At 41.5% G+C, this 22326-nt stretch overlaps 1 protein-coding gene across 2 annotated transcripts in view; it reads right to left on the minus strand.

Moving 5' to 3' along the window:
* Positions 1-22326, minus strand: part of ESRRB (estrogen related receptor beta) — a 162546-nt gene that overhangs the window by 83019 nt on the left and 57201 nt on the right. The window contains exon 1 of one of the 2 annotated variants that reach the window (XM_034768469.1): positions 14355-14411. The exons of the other annotated variant lie outside the window; for it this stretch is intronic. Coding sequence (XP_034624360.1) covers positions 14355-14368 — 14 coding nt within the window. The 5' untranslated portion in view covers positions 14369-14411. Of the gene's footprint in view, positions 1-14354; positions 14412-22326 lie in introns of those variants that run through there. 2 annotated transcript variants of the gene reach the window in all.

The raw sequence follows: 22326 nt of genomic DNA on the forward strand, positions 1-22326 counted from the left end.
CTGGTGCTTAGCCCAATCTTGTTTTTCTCTCCTCCTCTAATCTGGACACAGTTTGAATGACAGTTCACTGAGCTTCAAAGAGCAAATGTTCAAGATAAATGCTAACTAGCCATCACCTTTACAAAGCAATTCCAGAGACAGAAACCCAGACTTTTCCCCATGGGATGGCATTAAAATGAAACAGTTTACTGTATGCCCCCAGGGTTCCTGGCAGCCCTGTTTTGTAAGAATTAATAATGTGTAAAACTAAAAACCATACAAATATTACTATTCTTCCTCCTACTAAACACCCAACAGACTTGAGATACTATGGCGGTGGAGGCTGTACAGTAGTGCAAGTAGTTTGTAAACAGATGGAATTAGGTCAGAAGATGGAAAAGAGAGAGATCATGACTAAGGCTAAGATTTTCATGGAGGTCATGGAATCTGTGACTTCCAGAGACTTCCGTGACATTTTCCGCTTCAGCCCCAGGCTTTAAGCCACACCTCCCAGCTGCCACAGGCAGTGGGGGAGACCCTGGCCCTCTCAGCCACCGTGGGGACCCCAGAGTTCCAGCAGCGGTGGGTGCTGAATCCTCCTCTGTCCCCATTTTGTCACAGTTATTTTTAGTAAAAGTCAGGGACAGGTCACAGGCTTCCATGAATTTTTGTTTATTGCCCATGTCCTGTCCGTGACTTTTACTAAAAATAACCGTGACAAAATTTTAGTCTTAATTGTGATTAACAGACACGTCCTTACCTGGAGCCATCACAAATGACTTTTAGTGCCCTCAGGCTGGGCTAAGGGTGTTTGCAGCTCTACCTGTTACAATAGTTAGACTACAGTGAAACTGCTCTGATCCACATAACTGTGAAATCTGAATTCTTCCCCTTTCTCTGATGCATGCCCATTTCACCAGATAGTCACACGACCCTCACTTGAAGCCAATGGGAGAGTCACATCTCAAATGCTGCCTAGCAAAAAAGGTTATGGTAGTTTGTCTGGATCCCAGTTACTATATTAAGATGCATCTCTCTCCACAAATGAGAGCTCTAGTTGAATGGTAACCATCCATTCTTCAAATCCGTGCACTCTGATTTGCTGCAGTCCTCAGGGCTCACTTCCATGTGCCCTCAACAAACAGCCACCTCATCATCTTGTTTCATCCAGATGACAGAATAAGAGACAATATTTTTACCCCATTATATCTCAAAACATTTCACTCCTTAGACACATAAGTATAATCAGTTAATATAAAGGATAGCAAGCAATATTGCTAAGTTTTATTAGTATATTAACAACTTCTTGTTAATACAAAGTAATTGGCCTTGGATTTTATTTAGCCTTATGATACAGTTATTACCTCACAAAATGGAAGCACTCATGTTATCCACTCAGTAAGAAGGACATTTTAAAGAAAAAAATTGGCAGAATGTGGTGTTCATATTATTGCAATAACGTTATACGTACTACACAGTGCCATTCAGCCAAAAGGTTTTCAAATCACTCTGCAAATTGATCACACATCAAGGGATCAATTCATCCTCTCCAGAAATGTAGAAACCTCTGAGGCAGAACACAGCAGCTATTTTATAGTACACATCAGTGCCGCACAACCGTTTAAGATAGGAAGCAAAGAAGAATATTGTGCCCGGTTGAAACTCCAACAGAACACAAGGAGCGAGAATGTAATTACCCCAGTTAGAATTTGGTCAGGACACTGGAATTAATGCCCCCAACTGATTAATACCCCAACATGATGGGATGGTTAAGGACACAGTAGTCAGAACCTTAGCTTCACATCTCATCTGAAAGACAATGGCCTCTTGCACAGCCCCCCAACACCAGCACTCTGCTGTGGTTCAACTCTTTGAGAGCGAAGATCTTCTGATTCACCAGCATCACTTCTTGCACTGCCCTAAAGTTTTCCTTGCAGGCCTCCCACAGCATACTAATTGGGTCTAACTCTTCCTAGCTTGTTAGATCAGCCAAAACCATAACCCAGGCAAGGATGACTGCAAGCATGAGGATGGAGCAAGTGATTTGTTTTTAAATGATGTAACCATCAATGAACAGTCCTATAGAATTTAATAGAAAATGATCGCCTTTCTGTAGGATTTTTTAAACCACCATACAGAATTTAATACAAAACTTCTTATGTTCCCTGCTCACCTTTTCTAGTCCATCAACTATGCCAGTGCTCTCCACCAATTTGTCAGCCCCTCACGTAAACGTCTACAAGCCTTTCTCCATGCTGCTACTTACACTTGGGATGTCCTCTGAGGGAAGAATGGAACTGGCAAGATGTGCACCTATCAGGGCCTTGATTACTTTATCCGTGTTCTAACCTGCTCCCCTTTCCTTTGTCAATTACTTGTCCTTTTAGATTGGAAGCACTGCAGGACAGGTACTGTCTCTGATCATGTGTTTGAACAGCATGCCACAAAATGGAGCCCCAATCCTGGTAGGAGCCCTCTGGGTGCTACTATAATGCAAATACATAAGCAGATATTTGCCTACCAACATCATACTGTAAATCTGCACAAATGCAAGTCTGTGCTTTGGAATCTTCATGACTGGATTAATGAAGTACCGGGGTGCTGCAGATCTGGATCAAAGTTCATTGGCAGAGCTGTGGAAATCTGCTGCACACTAGGTTTAAGGTACATTAGTAAAATAAGGGTAGACTCAGAACTTGAACAGCAGAGGCTGCGGCAGGTCAAGACTGAGGTGCACTGGCAGAGAGGCAGGGGGAAGTAGCTTGCTCACACTGTGCCTTAGTCTGCCCAATGATATGAGTTCCTCACTTTCATGAGCACTATATTCATATAAAAATGTTTTTTTTAAAACCCACCACAGGCGATTAAGCTGTGATCTAGATTAATTAGCTGCCATATTTCATTTTTAAAATCAGAACTGGCCTGCACTGACACTGAGGAAATGTAGAATATTTTCACACCTATCTGACAGCCTGATTTTTCACTACGTCTTGAACTAAACCATCACTCCTGGACCCGTGTGCCTGTGCCAAGCTTCCAGCTGCACCCACTTCTATAGGCAAGTTCTACAGCACCCCTGGGAAAGGGTGTATGTCTCGGAGGTGGTGGTGGTGGGGAGTTTCTAATGAAAGTGTTGACCTCTGTGTAACCAGAGTGCCCTGAGCAGCATCGCTTCAGGGCGGGAAACAAAAAGATTGATGAATTGTATAATGTACTGTTATTGTTAATTTTTCTGAGTGCTGCTGGTTGGTGTCTCTTGGAGACTAACTGGCCCTTTTGGTCACAGCACAATATTAACTCTGTTCTAGAGACTTGCTGTTGGAGACAGAGGCTGTGTCCTCACTTTCAAAGTGATGAGTAAATGTCAAAATACACACCCGACTGACAATACCTCGTTTAAAAAGGACTTATGCACACACAAGTGATTCTGTTTCCACCTCACCCCCTCACTCTCCATGGAGCAACAGTGCTTTGCTCTTTCATTCACACACACAGATATTTGTTGCTTACTCAGAACTCTGCACCTTTAATCCAGGCACAACAAAACTCTAGAAAAACTGCTGTAGGGAACAATCCTGCTCTGGTAGCAAGATGGCCTGCATGGAACCCCGGTGGGCTTTTCCTTCACTAATTTCTAGGCTGCTATTCCCCTTTCCCCCATCCCTTGTTTGGTCTTTGTCCTTTAAGATTGTAAGCTCTGAGGGGCAAACACCTGTCTAATCCTATGTCTGTGAAGTACCCAGCTCATTTGTAGGCACTACAGAATAAATAATTCCATGATTCTATTATATCTCCCGCCTGGGGCCAGACACTGGAGTGGAGGCCTCTGGTTCCTGGAGTTCCCCATTTCAAGGCTGAGTCCCCAAACATGAGCATCTGCACATTATTGCAATTCACACTCCAGTTAGGTCTTCCAGTATCCTTAGGCACTAGCTTTACCAGGTGAGCCCAAAGGGAGCCTTCCCTCTGGCCAAGATAATAGGAACTGCATGGAGCTGGGATGGCTGCGAGCACCTCGGCTGCCTGAAATAACTGGGCCACACTGAGTAGGCCTCATTTGTAACTTGCATTTTGCATGTCTTAAAAGAATTATATGTGCACAAGGATCAAGCACGAATGTGCACAAGATGCATGCACAAACATCAAACAATACACACATGCATCGGCACACACAAATCCATTACCGCTAATAAAGAGACACATACTCCACTACCCACCATATGAACACAAGCATGCACACTCCTACGTTCACATTAAATACCAACACAAAGACATTAAACAAAGCATTCATGAAACACACATGCAGATTAACACTTACCACAGAACCCCACCATGCCCCACACCACCCAGACCTACATGCCCTGTGACAAGCACCTTTGCAAATGTAAATGGCCAGAGCACAAATCAGCCTGGCCCTTTAATGACTCTTTAAGCAGAGAGGGTCTTCGTCATGTTCTACTCTCACATCACTCACTCTATTTTCAGTATAAAATATTTCAAATCAGCAGAGAGGCCAGGTGAGAGCGAGGCTGGCTACCGCCATTCACCGCTGTTAAACTGCAATGGAACAACTGGAGGGCTCAGTAATTCCACGGAACAGGACTAAGCACTAGGTCAGAGCACAGAAAGTTAAAGACACAGCAAGAGTCAGCATGAGCCCACTGAGCAGGTCAAAGAAAACCCTCAGATAAGCTAATCACCGTTCTCTCTCTAGGATTGATTCACTGTAAGTTTTCCTCCCTGTCTGTTCTCTTATGGCTATTTATTTTATCCATCACAGAGGCAAAAGTGACAAAACAGAATGGTTCTGAGCTTCTGCTCCCTCCAAGTGCCAAGCCAGGACTCAGCAGGCCACCTTTGGATTCCATTCCCATCAGTTCCCATTAAGCCTCATGCTGGGACATGGTTCCTGTCCCCTCCAACTCCTTTGGAGCATCCGTGCAAGATAGGGCTTCTATCAGCTTCCAACGAGTGTGTCTTTTCCAATTTCCAGGACACTACACATGCTGTAATAAACCATCTCCTGATCTTATGAGGGCAATCCCTATTCCTCAAACTCCATGAAGTCCAGCACTGTAACTCTTTCCATTATCAATGGCTCCATTTCAAACTCTTCTGCTCTTTGGAATATCCTGCTTCCCAAGTCTCACCATCTCTCTCAGGTACAATTCACCTCTGGCTGCGCATAGTTCCAGCTCTCAATGTCGTTCATCAAGAAGGTTGCAGGTAGCAGACTCTGCTTTCACAAATGACCTGACACTATCAGAGTCATCAAGCACAAAGGGCATTGTATATTTGTATGAAAGCTTAATAGCTGTGGCGAAACCTCTCTGCAGTGCTACACCTTGCACTGATCTGGCTGTCACTTTCTCAATATGACATGTTCCTCAAACCTGCAGGAAAGCCCATTTCCAGCAGAGTGGCTCAGAGGTGTACTGATGTGTTGGACTGAAATTGCTTGTGAGATGGATAGGACAAAGGTTAGTGCTGTTATTATTGTTTGTTGGATTTAATGTTTATTTTTAGGCAAATCCTGAATCAGTTTTTGTGAAAGTAGGTTTTTCTAATATGCATTTTAAAAAATCCTTTCCCTCAACTCACTATATATAAAAACTCAAAACCCTGCCTTTCCTTGGAATGAACTGCCCCTGGCCTGGGCATTTGCAGTGTATATTTTATAAAACCTTATCTTAAATGTGGGGAGTCTGTCATTGTTTATCAGTTTCAACCTAAAACCAGAAATCCTGCTTATACGAATAAGACAGTCACAATGACTGGGTTCACTTTGTTTGGGTTTTTTCAATCATTATGTCTAGGTTACAAGTCTGATCCCATGCTCCCTGACCTCAGTTCTGCCCTTGCTGATTCTGCCCTTGCTGGTTCTGCCTCCAGTTTGCATTCCATCTTCAAACACTGTTCCTAGAGTGACCGGCTGTAGGATGCTGCTCACACAAGAAGTGTGTGATGCTAGCCTGCAATTCCAACTCTCCTTCAGACCGCCTGTCTGGGGTGGGGATGTGATTATTACCTGGTATCAGTCATTCAGCCAATGCTGGCTTCCCTTCTGGCCTCAGAGATCTTGTGTAAAAAACTCATCCCTTTTTCAGCAGCAGAGCTGTCATCTCTTCCAAGCTTTGTCTCTGTGGATTTTGTTTACACGTTGCTCATTTCAGATTTTGAGGGCCAGAGAGTTCTTTTGGAATTCCTTCCGAGTCGGGGCTATCAGGCAGCCTGTCTTGCTTCAGAGCAGAGGTTATCGTCCTTCTTTCACTTTTTCTTGATTTCATGTGCTGTTGTGAGGGCTTTACTGTTGCTCGGTTTGGTGGCACTATAGAGTTTCAACAGCATTTGCATGGGTCAACTCCCTCCACACGGATTTCTTCCTCATTCTCTCATCAGAGTATCTTCCTGCCTGGAGCTCTCAGGGATTCTCCACATGACATAATACTTCATCTGAGCCTTGTTTTATTCCTCTCTGCCATGTTTTTATCCCAAATAATATTCTTTGCAACTTCAGTGAGTTCACACTTTGTCTTCTCTCACACTTCATTTGCCATTTTGTCCTCTGTGCATTTCAGCAATGCATCAAATTCATCCCCAATTACCACTCTGTAGCTTCCTCCAAATACTCCAAATTATTCCCAAAGGATTGAAGGAATCGTTTCATGCATTAGAAGCACGAAACCTGAACTCTGAAAGAAGCAGCTGGTGATCTGACTCAATAAGAGCACCTGGCAGAGTTTTGCAGAGTGTAGAATGCTAGTTTCTGTCTTCCCCGTACAGTGAGAGCATTAGTCTGCTTCTCACGGAGATCTCTCTAAACAATTCCAGGTGCATCTTCCCCTACTGTGGTGTGAAGCTGAATGGCCTAATATTGATCTCACATCAGTTTTACACTGGAGTAACTACTGATTTCAACTGAGTTACTCCTCATTTACCACAGTGAAAATGAGAATCAGCCCAAAGCATCTTCAGATATAAGCTGATCCTTAGAGCAGAACTCAAAAGACTTGATGATAGTGTCTTCATTTGCTGACCTCTCCTATCTTAGTCTCCCATTTACATTCTTGTCAACAATATCCTTCTATACATGCACTGACAGCATCTCATGGTTGTTAGTTACTTTGAGAATGTCCAGTAATCTATTACAAATTACTGATTGCTGGAAGTAAAATGGAATCAGTTACACATCAGTCTCTCCTAGAAGTTGTGAAGTACTGATTAGATTACTTCAGTGTGGGGAAAAGTGAATCACTGTGAGTCACTGCCATTTAGTATGGCCTTCCATCTCAGAAGGCACCAAAGATTGCTTCTTGAGCTTGTGAGGCTCTTTTGTCTAGTCTGATGGTCCACCATAAAAAGTATCAAAGCTCTAATATAGCTGTAACACTGGTGTTGTATGAGCATTACATACTGAGACTGCTCATATTGGACACCATGACTTTCATGGCATCATTCCCCATGGTAGAAGTACTTGGGGGAAGTAGATCTATTAAAGATTGAATAGGGGGATGAGTTTAGTGACAAGCCAAAAATGATTGGGTTACTGCTTGTCAACATCTGCCTTTAACGAGAAATAAAAGAAGAACAAACATTTCGGAAGTAAGAAGCACCCTGCTAAGCCAGCTAAGAAGGTAAAAGAATACTTAAGAATATATATTCATCAATTGTTCTGGACAAAATGTATACTATGACAGACAGGGGATTAGCTAACAAACTTCTGGCTCCACAGACTGTTATTTTGGAAAAGTCCTGGGGAATGTGTATACCACACTTACACAATGAATCTCTCTTTCTCCCTCTAGTGTCTGGACCACAAAGAGCCTATTACAGACTTTGAGCAACAGACCTGGATCTTCTAGCTCAGTCATTCAGATCCTGAAGTCTTGTGTTTTATCTCCACTGCCAACCATGCACCCCTGGGACATTGCCTTACAATATCATGAAGCATGGAGGTGACAATCCTCTACACAGTTCTGCCGTAATTGTACCTGGAATACTGTGTTAATTTGCCGGCATCATTTTATCAGAATGATACTGACAAACTGGATGCAGCTTTGAGCACCCAAATGTGATCAGGTGGTTGTCTGCACTCATTAGGAAGAAAGATCAACAGATAACTAAGGGGCTAACAATATATTCTCTCTTCAAATATTTGTAAACAGCAAGGATGGACAGAAATTACTTAGCATGATAGTAGAGGACATAATCAGGAGGAATGGGATGAAATTAAAAAGGAAAACTTTTGTGCTGAATATTAGAAAAAAATATTTTCTATTATAAGAACTCCTTAGGCTGCGGAATCATCCCCGGAGGGAAGGGATGGAAGCCTCCTCACTTGTGACACTTACAACTAGACTAGATAGAATACTGGAAACGTACCATAGAGCAGAATCCTGCATTGGCATAGGAAGATGAGCTGGATGACCCAATAGTTACATGTCTAATATCTGATTCTGTGCTTGAGACAGGAATTAAAGAACTACCAAGACAAGTGGCTGAAAGGAATCCACATTTACTTTTCAGACCACAAATTAATTTGATTATTTCCCAGGATTACATTTGTAAAAAGTAAATTGTGATTGTAACCCTTCTCAGTACTTCATCAACCCTGAACCCACACTCATCAGTTATGTGTCAATGCAGCATCAACCAAGTCCTGCAGGGGGCTGTAGAGTTCTTCTGATTTTTCTCATCTGATGCACGGATTGGAGTACTGTAATGGTCGGAGCTATTTTAAGGCAGGTTGAGGCAAAGATGATGGGCACTGACTGGTCTTCCAGTAAGGGATGCAGATCCATTCTTGTTTCAGAAAAATGACACTACTTTCTCATGTCTCTTTCCTATTCCCCATATTTAACATCAAGTCTCCTTCAGGTTTAAACTAGTGACTGACAGATCCTGTAACCTCAAACGTTCTGCAATGACAATTTTTCCATACCGACCTGCCAAAGCAGAAGGTGCTGTGGCTATTTGAAGCCGTAGCTGGGGTCAACTTCAAACTCCTGTTAACTGCGCAGTTGTTTTTAGCTCAAAGTGCTATATAATCTTGAACAGCTCTTACAGGAGCAGACTTTTTGGAGCTTAAATTGGCTCTGTCCCTTTCCTCTGCCTTACCCACGGCTGCTGTCATGTCTTCCTTCCTCATCCACATAACCACATCTTCTCAACTGATTGCGGCGAATCACTTTGTGGTGTGGAAAGACAACATAGTGCTTCTGTCCTTGGCTTGCCTTATTCACTCTTGCGTTGAGCTCCAGCAGTATCTCACAAGACGTGCAATCACCCCATACCCTATCCCACACCACTGCACAGCAAGACTCTGCTCTGGGAGAATAATTGTGCTTACGTTGCTCTTTATCAGTTATTTTCAACAGCAAAGAAACTTCCCAAAACTGGAGTCCAGCCTTTGATAAATAAAACAACTGAGACATTTTCTTTCTAGTCTCCTGAAGCAAATAAATTAACTGGATCCAAATCTCCAGCCTGCTGCCCACCCACTTGCATGCTACAGGAAACTGCCAGGTGGGGAGGATCCACTTTTCAAGAGCAAAGTTTTGAAGGTGATGGACTATGGAAAGTACTCTATATACTCGTTAATAAGCCGAATATTTTTGGTAAAAAAGTGACGCATCAAAGAGCGGCTTATAAACAGGTCTACACCAAAATTTGATGATTTTTAAACTCTATGGAATCATTGAATTGAATATCTAATACAGGGATCGGCAACCTTTGGCAAGCACCCTGGCAGGCCGGGCCGGTTTATTTACTTGCCGCGTTTGCAGGTTCGGCCAATCATGGCTCCCTCTGGCCGCGGTTTGCCGCTCCAGGCCAATGGGGGCGGCAGGAAGTGGCGGCCAGCACATCCCTCAGCCCGCGCTGCTTCCCGCTACCCCTGTTGGCCTGGAGCGGCGAACTACAGCCAGTGAGAGCCACAATCGGCCGAACCTGCGGACACAGCAGGTAAACAAACCAGCACGGCCCACCAAGGTGCTTACCTTGGCAGGCCATGTGCCAAAGGTTGCCGATCCCTGATCTAATACATTGTACTTTTGTTTACTTGGAGTGTCTGCAGGCATGGAGCCCCTCAGCTCCGTGTGGCCGTGGTTCACCATTCCCATTGGGAATGGCGAACTGCAGCCACAGGGAGCTGAGGGGCTCCATGCCTGCAGATGGTCCAAGTAAACCCGTCCCGACCCGCCAGTGGCTTACTCTGACGGGCCGGGAGCCAAAGTTTTCCAACCCCTGAAATATAGGGTCGGCTTATGAAAGGGTCATACATTTTTTGCAATTTTTACTTAGCCATTGTGGGGGGTCGGCTTATAAACTAATGGACTAATGAACAAGTATATACAGTAACTCCTTCCTCTGGCTCTGCCAGTTTGTCTGTTCTTTCTATGCCTGTCTGGGGCAAGGACTACCTTGCTGGCTGTGTACTGTACAGAACCCAGCACATTTCCCACAGTCCCATTGAAGCTGAAGGGGATTTGGATGCCTAACAGCCTTTACAAATAATGAGTTTAAATTATTTTTAAAATAGGTATTTTGTTACATTCCCTTTACCATCCATACATTTTTAATCAAATGAATTATGTGCTAAGAGGTGGTTGAGAACTTGTAATAGACACCAACCACCCGACCTTTCTTAATTAATCCAATTCATACTTTCTCTAGTCCAGCACCTTCAAAACTTTGCTCTTGAAAGGTGAACCCTTCCCAGCTGGTGATCTCTGTAGGATGTAGGAGAGTGTGCTGCAAGCTGGAGATTTGGATCCAGCTAGTCATCAGGATAACAACCCTATTTGCAAATCAAATACCTTTATCAGATAACCAGTGGAGACCAGGACAATATCTAATAGTTCAACATCAGCACCAAGATATATAACTGCTTCTGTACAAAAACCTTTCTTCTAATCCTTCTTAAACTCAACCAGACTGATTGGTTTTTATTATTCATGAATTAATTTTTAACTCTTGGTCCAACAGGGGAATTGAATCTATAACATTTTCCACAGATTGAGGCAAAGAAGCTCTACGTCGACAGAGCAGAACAGCCAAAAGGAGATTTTTTTCCCTTCAACCAACCATTAAAGAATGGTTGTGTCTATTTTTTTCCTAAACACCTTAGGTGAAAATTTAAAGGAAAAAAATGAATACATTAAAAATATACATAATACTGTAGTGCTGAGCTGGGAGAACTGATTTCCTTTTGCAAATATACACAGAGAGAAAATGAAGGACGGTAGGGAAATAAACTGCAGTTTTAAGGCTTAAAAAGGCAAGTCCTTGTAGTGAGGGGACTTGAGGCAGGGGAGAAATTTGAAGACAGGTCTGTACTGGAATGGGAGAAACGGGCATGGGCACTGTTTAGGGCATATGGTTCTTTCAGCCTCTTAGCTGTAATCACTGAAACCAAAAGCAAAAAGTTCTCATTTTAAATCACAAGCGGCTTCTAACAATTATAACAGGATGGTCAAAAATGCTGTTTGCTTCGATAGGGTGAGACTTGAATTATTCCTTACTCAAATAACGCTTTCAAAAGTGATGGACTGTACAGTGGGAAGCATGCTACATTTTGTGCCCTCCCATAAGCACCATGCTTAAAAACTCCCCAAAACAAAATAAAAATTCCCAAAGTATCCAAAGATTAAACCAAAGTGCTGATTTTTCTGGCTTCGGCACAAGTCCCCAGCTTCATTCCAATAGTATTTTGTGGTTTGCTCCATATTTTGCACATTTGTCTTTTCAGCCTCTCTCACATTTTAATATAAAAAAATATCACTGCATTTCTTTAAAATCAGAAACCCTGATGTGGGGGGGAAATCTATAAACAGAATATCTAACCACATTTAGCTATCCAATGATATCTAATCTTATTATCTACGATCTAATTATATCTGCTCTAATTCAGACTACAAAAATCTATAAATACAGATGTTATGTACACTGTATCTAGATACCATTAAATTTCTTTTTAGTTCAAGAACGCCTTTTATCCAAAGATCTCAAAAGCTTTAGAAACATTAATTAATTAAGCCATAGAACACTCCTGTGAGGAAGGAAGTATTTTCATATATACTTTAAGTACACACACTGTATAGATATACACATATATAGACCGTATTCACACACACTACATTTAGGTTATACTTATTCACATATACAGTATATTTACCTGTTTTATATAGAAATACCGTGTGTGTGTGTGTGTGTGTGTGTGTTTATTTAGAATATATTACATGCAATGAGGTTGTAGACATATTGGTCCTAAGATATTAGAGAGAGAAGTGGGTGAGGTATTATCCTTCAACAGCCCAACTTCTGCTGGTGAGAGAGACAAGGTTTCGAGCTTACACAGAGCTCTTCTTCAGGTCACACATTTTATATATAAACACTTATTCTCACACGTGTGTGAATATAAAACTATTTCTTTCTCATCTTTACTCCTGTTAAGTCTGTGTGGTGTATAAGGTGCAACAGCACAATTTTCATCAATTATTCTAAGGGTGACTTGTCTGGTATCATTTGTATAAGGTAGAATGTGTGGACACATCAATACATCTCACCATCATTTTCAAAAGGTTACACTTTCTATGATCTGTTAAGGCAGAAAAAGCCCACAAGGAGCGAAAGTAAAATATTTTCTAAAGCTGAAGTGCCACTGTTACAGGCCCCCATACAGGGATTCATTTGGCTTTGAAAGTGAGTTTTGACTGTATCAGACAGTTGTGCTTCCTCTCCCTGCCCCTGGTCCCAGGTTAGACTGCATTGCAGGCTACGCTCAATTGCCTGGAAGTCACTGCTTAATAATCCAGTTAGGCATACAGAGTGCCTTGCTCCCTTCTGATACCTTTGCACTACAGATGAATCCGATAAGCAAACTGACTACTAAAAGAGTGTCAGGCAACGGGTATTAAGGTCTTTGGTTTCACAGGAGTAGCTGCCCAGTATCTCACTACAGCACAGCCCCCTCCCCCCCTTCACAATGACAAAAATGCAAACGGCAGAAAAACAGAAACATTTGAGAGGCTGAATGAAGCAGCAAGTCAGAGGAGTCGGGAGAGGAAGGCAATGCCCAGAGAGGCTGAAAAGGGGCTAGAGAGGGACTGCAATCTGAGTGTTGTAAAGATATTCATCTGACCTTCCCCCCACCTTTTAGACCGTTTAAAAAAAAAAATCAGACCATGTTTGCCTATCACATCCAATTCTGAAACAAGGAACAAATGAAAGACAAAGGTAATTCTCAGAAACAGTCTTTCAATCAAGGATCATTTTTAAAAATGAAAAGCAGACAAAGTATGAATATACACACACAAACATTTTAAAAAAATTTGGATTAACCCTGGCTACCAGTACTGTGGTAACAGTTATAAAATACGTCCCGGAACTCAATGTCACAAGCCTATATTCTTAACTGTTGTATTTCTAGGTCTGTGAAAATCCCATAAATAATTTTTTAAAAAATAAGCAAATACACTGTTGATGTTTCAAAACATGTCAGATTGAATGAACAAAAAAATGCAAGGAAAACTTTTTAAAAATAAAATCAGGCAAAGCAAAATTATATATTGTCCTTATTTTTGTGTGTTTAATTTTTTTAATTCTACAAACTGGTATAAAGCGCAGTGGAAGCATGTTTTGTAATTGTTTTTGCTATTGTTTATTTACTGACGGCAATTGACAGAAAATTATATTTCTGTCCTTTGCTTTTCCCCACATCTTTGTGGAGGACGAAAAACTAGATGTTCTTAAAATGATCATCTCCAAATGCAAAATCATAATCACAGAATTTAAACATTTTTAAGGATGTTCTTTTGACCTCTCTCTTGAGTCAAAGGACAGTGAGACAATACGCTCACCGGTATCGTTCACGGTGACGGCTCCATCACCAGCGATTGAGGCTCAATATTACTGAAGGGAACTTTAAAGTGCCAGGAGAAAAACAGAAGGAATTCAAAAATAATATTTTGTGAAACTATATGCATGGGAAAGACTGGGAGAATAGGAGAAAAATAGCAACAAGAAATCTCCTAATAAAAACAGCTGTATTAAAAATACACAATCAGTTCAGAATGAACTGCACTTTGAAAAAAGACACTTTCACAAGCTCCCCAACTGAAACTAACTGGCTCTCTCTAACCCATCCGATGGCCTAGTTTTCTTATGTTAAAAAAAAGTGTTTGAGACTTAAAATGTATGGTGAATTGGACATGATTTCCTGGGACAGAAAAGGAAAGTCGGGACTGTAAGAGAAAGGTTCTCACCAAATGTTCTTAGTCTCCTAAAGAACAAACCTAGAACAGGTTTCCTTTTTCTCCCACCCCTCTCAAATGGAATGTAAAATCAGGGAGATGCCCTAAGAATGAACACCTCACCGGCAGTGCAGCATCGGACAAGACAGGCCGCCTCTCTCTATGCTCAATCCATTCCCTTTCACACTAAAAAACAAAACAAAAACAGTTCTGTCATGGAATGTTACTGCAACTTAAATCCCAAGCACAGAAAGGGGAAGAAAAGAAACTAATGAAGGAATTTGCATGAGAAAGCAAAGGACACTCTTCCCCTCACACACAAGTTAGTGACTTTCTTCCGAATGGATTCTGGTTCTATTGTTCATAAAATCCTCATGGGCCAAGAATATTCTTTACAAACTGACAAAGTCAGAATAAGGATGACTAGAGTGGGATTTTCTGGGATCCCAAAAAATGGAATTGGATTTCTTGTACTCCCTTCAGCCCCTCCCAATAGAAAGAAACAGAGCTGAGTAGGGTCCCCCATTAGAAGAGGGGAGCAAGAAAAATTCAGCTCAGCAGGGACACAAACCCAACACAGGTTGTGTGATAACAGCTTGCCACCTGCTTTTCACAAGTTGCCTTTGCGAAGTGTAAGGGGGCACTGAATGGGAACATTGCCTGCGGTGATCAGAATGCACTGAACAGTGCAATGTGCTAGTACTTATTTGTACACAGTGCTCTTCGTAAAGGGCATCACAGAATGCTTTCCAGAGGGTGTCAGAAGCAGTAGAGAATAGGAAATATTAGTGAAATGACCTTAATCATTTGCAATAAAATAAATTACACACACACACACACACACACACACACACACACAGTCAAACACACACACACACACACAGTCAAAGCAAGGTCAGACCTATGGAAAAGAAAATTTGCACCAGTAAACCTAGGAAGATAGAGAGGACCGGTGTGCAGGAATTGTGAGGGTTAACAATACACAAGCTCCTGTCCAGCCAGCACAGGGTCAAATTATGTGCAGTGAAAGTTTGAAGTCCTCTATCCCCCAGAGCTTGTTTGCTAATTACATTTGCAATTACAAACATGACAGATATATTACTGTACAGCGTGCTCCACCTCGAGCAGGCATGTTTCTCCTCATGGACAGTCGCTTCCAGCAGCAGGGCTCTCAAAAGCTCTGCATGATCAACAAAGTAAACTGTGCTTCAGCCACAAGGGTAACTTTGTGGGCATCTCTAGTGCTCTGAAGAGGCAGGGCAGAGTTTTAAAGAGAAGCAACGTGACAGATACAGAAATTGATATTGATAGAAGTTACTGAAATTTAGTTCAACAATAAATTCCCCAGAAGTTGGCTAAGATTTCTGCAGGTGATTAGTTATAATTATCAATAAATAAGAATTTATCCAGCTCAATCTTTATTATTAATAAATAATAAGCCTGTTACATTACATTTCCACTTGCAGATCCCAGAACACATGGCAATTCAGACTAACTCACAAACTACATGCAGCGATCACCTCGCCTACTGCTAAAATGCAGCCGATCCTAGAGGGCAGAAACAGTGCAAGATTTTTCCTGTTTTCAGCAAAATACACAAATCTGATTGCTGTTGCTATTTTCATTGTCCACCAGCCTCTTCAGACAAACAGCCAATAGATTCCTGGCTACTTATGGAACTTCTGTTTATTATTTATTTGATGGTGGTGCCTACGAACCCCAATCAAGGTTCGTGGCCTCATTACACTAGGCACTGTACAAATGCTAAAAACCTACCTGCCTACTCATGCAAACTAAAAATAAATGTAAAAAACCTTTTGCATTCCCCAGCTGCCAAATTAAGCTAAATAACTATCTAAGATGCGGAGATGGACTTGCTGAGGAGAATTTGTCTGAGACCATCTCTGAGGTCTACAATAAAGTCTCACTCACTCTCTCACACACACAATCTGGTTGCCGTTAGCACTTCCCGACTTCTGAACTGTGGGATGCAGAACAGAACAGAAGAATTTGAGAGTAGGGATTTGGCTTTTATATCCAGCATACACCATCTTCTTCTTTCGCTATTTCTTCTCTAACTAAATGCAGGCGAATAATTTTACATGCTTTGAAGAGGTTTCCCAAGAATGTCCATCACCCCCATAGGGACCATGAGGTGCAGCTGGGTTTAGATATACCCCATCCTCCCACCTTTCCTTCTTGCATTTCTTTGGAGAGATTCCATCCTCCCAAACTTTGGGAGAGAGTTGTTGGTGTCACACACAAACCTCCGTAATGGGCTAAATTTATTCAACGAGCATAAGAAATTTTGGGAAGCGTGAAATTAAAAATAATGGGAATCAAGCATAGGTAATGCAGCAGAAATGTGGCTAGGAGTCTCTGAGTCGGGGCAGTTGGTAGTGAGCAATGTAGTCTCTTAGAAGAAGGGTCTGGGATATGAAATCTCTGTCACAGCAACTTTCTTTGAACGCAATCCCTCCAAAGTCTTTTCCCTCTCGGGCTAAATGCAATATTTATTGATTACTTCAAATCAATACAATGAAAGATTTTTGTTTGGTTGAGTTTTCCTTTAATAAATTGATCTTTCCATATCTCTCAATAATTAATATGATTAAAGTATTTTTTAAAGTGGAATTTGGGAGGAGGAGGGGATGTTAATAAAAATCCTATAAAATAATTTCCCAAATTCCAGTGCCAGACAGATTCTTGATAAGCTCAGTAAAGCAGGATCCCATCCTGTGATGGGAACGTGCTCAGGGAACTCAGCTACTCAGTCCTTTTCATTACAGATACTTCTCAATTTATGCTGCCAGTAAAATATAACAAAAACCAAAAACAACAACAACTTGTTCCAGTCCTTCAGAAGTGCTCAAAGTACACAGCTACAGTCAGCATCTGACACCAATTTCCTTCCAGTCACAGATTTTGGAAGTTACGGGAAACAAAGTCACATTTCCTCAATCTGTAAATAAGAATTAACCAAACAAAACCAAACAATTTACTAAGTCTTTCTCTGAATTTGCTCTTTGATTGTATCAAAATTCCAGTACAGTATCTTTCTGTGTCTGTGTTTCTATGATCATACAGACACTTCATTCCTTTTCACTTTTTTTTCCTAATTGCACAATAATATTTCATAATCATCATCATCGGACAATGATTTGTGCATCTCTCTTTTACATCAAAGGAAATACATTGAAAGACATAACATCTAGTATGATGCCCTAATTTGGCAATTACACACACATACGCGCGCGCACACACACACGCACACACACAGGTAACTTGGTAAGTCTCTCTTTCTCTCTCTTTCCAGGATATTAATTAGAAATGGCAATGACATTTTCCTACAGTCCTATGAACATCTTAGGCAGTAACTAAAACAAAACAGAAAAAGAACCTCTTCTCTCATCTGAGACAGTGAAATTAATATTAAAGGATAAAATGCCAGATTTCACTCTCTTGTGAAAAAATCTTATGTTTACATACAGCAGAGATACAATAGAGGCATTTTATATATACATATGTATTCATACCGTATACATTAAAAATAGGGTGACAAGACAGCAAATGTGAAAAATCGGGACGGGGGTAGGGAGTAATAGGAACCTATATAAGAAAAAGACCCAAAAATCGGGACTGTCCCTATAAAATTGAGACATCTGGTCACCCTAATTAAAAATGTGTGTGTACATATACTCTACTTCAGATAGACATCGTAAGCACAGTGTAAATATGTTCACTCCACCTTCCCTGATCTGTGAGATAAACTGCAGACTCAAATCATTAGCTTTTATAGTTTGCTAATCCTACCCTTGCAAAAGGTTCCTCCTTGGAGCTGCTTCACCTGCCACTGACAGAAGAACTTTCCCAAAACCCAGTACATGGAGGCGGCAACGGGTCCCTCAAAGCAGTAACTCCAACACATCATATATATATATCTCACACAGTCAACAATTAGGAACAAGTGTTTTCTCATGGTCACTGCAGGAATCCTCCCCAACTCCTTGTGTCATTTCTCAGGTCAGGACACACACATAGGCAGAAGAAAAGGGAAATTTTACTACTCAAAGAAAGTGAAATTCAAAGTATTATGGAGTTCGATTAGAAGAGGTGAATTCCTCTGCTCAGTTAGTTCTTGTCTGGACTCATCCTGGATTTGGAACTTGTGTAATTTAGATCTTTCCCTGGACTCCAAAGTGGAGGGGTGACCGTTTTCTTCTCTCTCTCTGTCTCCTATGTAAGCTACAACTTCTGGGCATTCCACACAAAGGATCACCCAAGGTGCCATGCACACTTATCCTCCCATTTTATCACTATTAAAATACATAAATAAAGGAGCAGCTTTCAATATTTTGAAGTTCACATTCAATGTAATGTTCAGTTTGCCAAAATAATTGTTGCAAACATAATTAAAACAGGAGAGTTTGGACAGAAAGTAACTACTGACATTATTTCAATACCCAGTATTCAGCGTAGTAAGCCACTGTATGTAGGATAGTACACTCACGCAAATAGATACAGATATAAACATATATATATACACACACACACACACAAAATACAATATGCTGTATATACACATATATACTCATGCATACACATTTTACACCTGCTGCACAGTGTATTTGTACTATTACACATACTGGATAGATAGGTAAATATACATATATTGGGCCAAATTCGGCCCTGACTTAAACGCACACAATCACACTGAAATCTGATCTTAGTTACACAAGGGTGTAAACCGAAGCAGAACCTGGCCATTGTACAAATTTGTATGTATACACACTATCTGGAAGGCTTCCTACATCTTTCCTCTCCTCTTGACTTTCTCCAGATTCTGGATTAGTCATGGCTTCCACAGCACTTGCCCCATGGCTTGAGCTCCTTTAACTTTTCTTTATTTTTTTTTAAATGGGTTTATTTGTTTTTTTTTAATTCTCCCAATTTAGTTTCCCCACACACAGCAAAAATAAATTGTAAATAAGCTTAGAAGCCATGCAAGCTCAGGAAAAAGGAGACAGAGATCACACCAAGAGTTTATCATTACCAAAGAATAGCTCCTCCAGCCCATTTTGAAGCCATGGGTCTCAGATTTCCTAGTCACTTTCATTTGTCTAACCAGAAGCCAAAGTTAAGGGAGGCACAAGCAGGAGTGAAGTGCATTGGATACAGTGTTGTCGGGGGCTGTCAAGGGAGACCATTAAATAGTAAAAGGTACTAACAATAATCAAATGAGTGATTTACTTTTATTGTTTTTGTACTGTCTGAATAGCTTTTCTGGATTCAACAAGTAGAATGGATGAACAGGAAAAAGTTAACAAGAGCAGACATGACAGTTGGTAATTATCAAGCTATTTTTCATGAAGGTAACAGCGCACTTTCAAAACTTTGACTTTGTATTAAAAACATCTAATGGGATGCAATCCACTTTTCCTTTACGAATCTGTTTGTTTATTTTTAATTCAAAGTGTAACAGCCAAAAGCGAAGCACCAGTCACAGAAGCCAGAGGGCTTAAACTGGTAATTCCCATTTAAAATAATAAATTTAATGTTAACAGCATTGTTGGAAGCAAAGGAATAAGGTAAGGATAGAAGGAATGAGAGCAAGTCAGGAAAAAGGGAGGGAGAGAAACAGAAAGATGTGAGAGATGAAAAAGCTGTAATGAGAAGAGCAGAGTAAAAGGCATAATTTTTTAAATTCTCTTTTAATTCATGCTAACTAGGATGCAGTTATTAAACAAATAATGAACCAGTCAAAGTGACTCTACTTCCATCTCTGGCAACACCATGGAGCCCTTGTAGGTGACACACAGACTAATATGCAAATACACAAAAAGAGACTCAGCTTAGGAAGAGATTTGTCGGAGAGGAGAAACATACTTGAAAAGGAATTGCACTGGTGGACCGGAGACAAATTGCAAGAAGATTCCATCCTGTCTCCCAAGTTCCCCAAAAAGGATCAAATCCAACTTACTTGCTAAAGTGATTTTATACAAAGCATTGTCGGGCATGTTCCAACGTAACATACAAAGAATGAGAACACCAGCAGGTGCCGAGGAATCTGTCATCAGTCCAGCTTGGGATGCCTGCTCAGTAGCTCTCCTCCACTCTTTCCCTGCGCTGGCTGCCCTGATTGCAAGCCTAGGAAGGCTGGCTTTCTACAGATGAAGCGTTTGCCTTTCTTTTAAATAAGTGAACACAGTAAAATATCTGTGTTTTAATGTATCTACTTTGTGTAGACAGTATATATCTATTTACACCCACCCACTAGTTCATCTAATAGAAATTTTACATAGCCCTGAGCACAAACAGAAAGTGAATCTGTGCAAGCAGAACATGCATTGTAGATTTTCTGTTTCATCAGTCTGTGTTCCCCAGAGATGAAGCATTAAAAGAAGAAGTTGCAAGAAGGAAATTAATAAACTGGCACAAACTAAAGTCAAATCAAACTGAGGAGTGGTTTCCTTAGAGAGATTTTCCTTTCACCTAAGTGGGCTTTTTGGTCTGCACCTGTTCTAAATGGAGATTTGCTTCCCTCCAAGCCTCAGACAGGAGCATTGATACCCCCTTACACAATCCCCTCCCCACCTCTACATAATTTGTCCAAAAGATAGGAAATCTGTGCAAGAATTTCTCCTTGGGGGTGGGAGGAGGGAAGGAACCTCAAGTAAAAATTGCTTTCCCCCCTTCCCAACTCAAAGTCAGACAATACTCGGGCTCACACCAGTGCCAGTCTGTCATTTCCAGCACAGGCAAAACCAAACCAAACCAAACAAACAGAGCACCTACTGGTTGTGGTAGCTGAGAGGGTCTGAGATGCAAAGTTCGGAAATGTCCATCAGTCCAGTTTTAGCATTCCCAGTTGGCAGAGAAAAGCAACTAAATTACAGTGAAGAGAGAGTGAAGGGGAAAAAAGGGAGCCACAGAAAGGGGAAGAAAAGGGACAAGGAAGGAAAGAAAGCGGGTGAGAGAAAAAGAGGAGACAGTTAAAGAGGGTAGGAGAGAAAAAGAGACAGACATATGCACATCCACACACACGCACTCATCCAGACACACTGAAGCCGGCAGAGGGAAGGGAGACAGCTGAGAAGACACAGGCACAAGAGATTTAGATCCCACTAACCCCACTGTAGCTTTAAGACTGAGAGACTGATGAATATGGCAATGCTGCTATTGGTTACCACTCAGGGGCTGGACTTGAAGTGACAGAGCAGAACTGGGCAGGGAGGGGGGTGAGAAGGAGGGAGGTGGGGGGCAAGCAAGTGAGACTTCAATAGACTAACATACCCACACATGGGCTAATAGCATCAGAGGAAGAGAATGCTGATCACACAGCCATAGAGCTTGTGATCCTGTAGTTGGCTAGGCAAAACCAGGGGGACAGGGAGTGACCTTCGGTCCTTTACACAGTCCCTTGTCCTCTACAATGCGAATTCCACTGGCAGCAGAACTGAGTGAGACAGGACCTCGTGGCTGGTGGGTCTCCTTTGTTTTTTGTTTGTTTGTTTCCAGATACATAGCCTGCTCATTCCTCTGAATGTCTGTGACTGTTAAAGTGTCTGCCGGGGGGGGGGGGGGGGGGTGTGTGAACACTTTGGGGTCAGCAACAAAACCTCATGCTGCTTGTGCATTCATAGCAATTCCTGATCATTTCCTCAAGTTATCAGGAATCACAAAAGGCTTCTCATCAGAAAGTGATGAGGAAAAACTGACCCTAACAGAAAGGAGAGAGACAGCAGACACAATATAGTGCTAAGTAGCAGCCCAACACCAGCTCCCGAATGGACACTGCTGGATACAGTGTAGCTGTAGCTGGGGAGGATCCTATCCTCCCCTAACAGAAATCTGAGGGTTCTGTCTCTATTTACACTTTGGCAGTATTTGAATTGTCATGCCAATAAAGTCTCACTTTAGCTGAAATGAATGTGTGTGTCAGTTTGAATGTATGTGGGAAACAGAACTTCTTGGATTTATTGGCACTCACCAAAGGGTGATGTCTGTTAGTCAAATGCCACAGTGATGGGTGACTTAGAAATGCAGATGATAACAGTAATATTAACTACCATCACCTGCTTCAGTCTTAAAATGT

The sequence above is a fragment of the Trachemys scripta genome, chromosome 4, assembly GCF_013100865.1.
Source record: "Trachemys scripta elegans isolate TJP31775 chromosome 4, CAS_Tse_1.0, whole genome shotgun sequence".
Classification (NCBI taxonomy): domain Eukaryota; kingdom Metazoa; phylum Chordata; order Testudines; family Emydidae; genus Trachemys; species Trachemys scripta.